This window comes from Juglans microcarpa x Juglans regia, chromosome 6S (assembly GCF_004785595.1).
Source record: "Juglans microcarpa x Juglans regia isolate MS1-56 chromosome 6S, Jm3101_v1.0, whole genome shotgun sequence".
Taxonomy (NCBI): domain Eukaryota; kingdom Viridiplantae; phylum Streptophyta; class Magnoliopsida; order Fagales; family Juglandaceae; genus Juglans; species Juglans microcarpa x Juglans regia.
The window spans coordinates 1014779-1016959 of record NC_054605.1 but is presented as its reverse complement, the minus strand read 5'-3'; the positions used below and the strand labels follow the sequence as shown (position 1 = coordinate 1016959).

The window sequence follows — 2181 nt, the reverse complement described above, 5'->3', positions numbered from 1 at the left end:
GCCCTCTACCTGAATTTAAAGCATATTTCAGAGAAAACCATACAAAATCAAGACTATTAATTAATGCCTGCATTAAGTATATTTTGGAGAAAATCATCAGAGCTCAAGACTATGTAATGCTTCTCTCCCCTATTCCTATTTCCTGCTCTCTTTAACTCTGCCTTCTACCAACTCTTCTTGGTTTTTCGCTGAGATCTCATAATGGATAGCGTCGAAGCCAAGTTTTCACAGAACCCACCTCCAAAAACCCAAAAGATTGTCCTTGGAGTCCAGATTTGCTCCAGAATTTTTGCAATTGTGACAACAATGGCTGCAACTTTCATTATTTTCACTAGCAAGCAATCGACAGAGATTATTGGCATCACCTTTGATGCTCGATATAGCTACTCCTCTACTTTCAAGTAAGACAAAGCTTTGTGAAAAAAATGAAAATACACGAAAGAAGAAAAACCACAAATAACTTCGGACGCCATGTTTATATACAATTCAATCTTCCATTTGCAGGTTTTTTGCTTTTGCACACGCTATTGCATGTGCCTTTTCTATGTTGTGCCTGTTCTTTGTTTTCATTTTATGTCGTCCAGGCACAAACTCTGCCAACTTCTACTACTACTTGTTCTTACATGATTTGGTATGCTTACTTTTGTTATTATTTTTATATTTCATCCAAATATCTTTAGTTCTCATGAAAATTGGGCATATATCACCTAGAAAAGGATGTTTTTATTGACATAATTTATTTGGTTGCGATTGTGACAGTTAATGATGTCGTTGGTTCTTGCTGGATGTGCGGCTGCGACAGCCGAAGGGTACATTGGACGGTATTGGAACAACCATGCGGGATGGCCTCGAATTTGTGATCAGTTTGGTAAATTCTGTAACAAAATTACAAGTGCAGTGATGCTCTCTTACCTGGCTCTCGTTTTCTTACTCATGCTTACTATCCTCCATGCTACTAAGTCTACACAGATTCAGCTTTAGAACTCCTCATTTGGAGTATATGCTATCCATAGAAGAAGAAGAAGAAGAACGACATGGGGACATGATGATGGGATGTAATTATGGACTTGGATCTGTAAAAAACCCTCTTAAAATGGAACTTCTTTCTTTTGTGTTTTCTACCAAACTATTACCTTTTCTCCTTTTTTAATTTGCACCCAAAACTACGTTTTTGAAGATTCACATCTTCTATCATTATTTGATCTTCAAGATTGTTTACATATTCATTGGACTTAACGATTACTCATCTAATCTCATCTCATCAATCTAAACCAAGTACTGTAGAATTTACCAAAACTGATAGTTTAAGGTATAATTTGACAGTTTTAGTTGTTTTCAGAGAAAATTGTGGAAACGGTGATAGTTGGGAATACTTTTTTCTTTTATTTTTGGGCTTATGGCTATAATACATTGTTGCTTAGTTTTTTAATATATTTAAGGTTATTGTCTCCTAAAAAGTGTATATATTAGGAATTATATTAATATACTTTTCGCAAAAGAAAAGTGAAAGGTATCTCCTTCGTGCATGCTCCCCGGCCAGTTGGTAGAGCCACTACGTTTTTGATACTGAAGTTGAAATGATAGAACAGCATTAATAAGACATGAACTTGCCTAAAAGAATTTTAACTTTCTTGTCTTCTTCACATAGTGGTCGACGCATATGCAAGACATATGAGTTTTAGAGCTTATAATACTATTCGACTTTCAAAGGAAGACAACTCAATAGGTGGTATAAACTTTATATGATCGTTTATGGGAAAGGACCGAAAGGTTTCATCGTCATTGCATTGAAAGAGAGAATAAATCTTGAGCCTGAAAAAACAATAACTGGATGTGCAAGCTTGACAAGTGCAAAGAAAGATGGAGATTGATGAACAGTTACCAAGTTTGTTACTGAATATAACTATGAGCTTCAGAAGAAATAGTTTTCTTCATGGACATAGAAATGGAATACATGTTTAAAAAAAAAAAAAAAAACTTACAATAAAGATAATGAAAGGAATGTGTCCAAGGTACCTACAAGAAAATATAAAGATAGTGTTGATGTCGTGTTTCACAGCCCGAGCAGTACCACAGTAGCCAAACTCTTAGAACCTGTAGCTAAGAGGAAGAATGGGCTCTGGTGACGTCCGGGGTCACTCCGATGCCAAAGTCAGTAGAGAATATTTGAGTGATGAAGAA

General features: G+C 35.7%; 1 protein-coding gene across 1 annotated transcript; it reads left to right on the top strand.

Moving 5' to 3' along the window:
• The first annotated feature begins 201 nt into the window (after positions 1 to 201).
• On the top strand, positions 202 to 981 carry LOC121236908 (CASP-like protein 1F1). Its single transcript, XM_041133418.1, has 3 exons — positions 202 to 401; positions 505 to 631; positions 760 to 981. The coding sequence occupies exons 1-3, from the start codon at positions 202 to 204 to the stop codon at positions 979 to 981; spliced, it is 549 nt and encodes a 182-aa protein (XP_040989352.1).
• Positions 982 to 2181: the final 1200 nt, after the last annotated feature.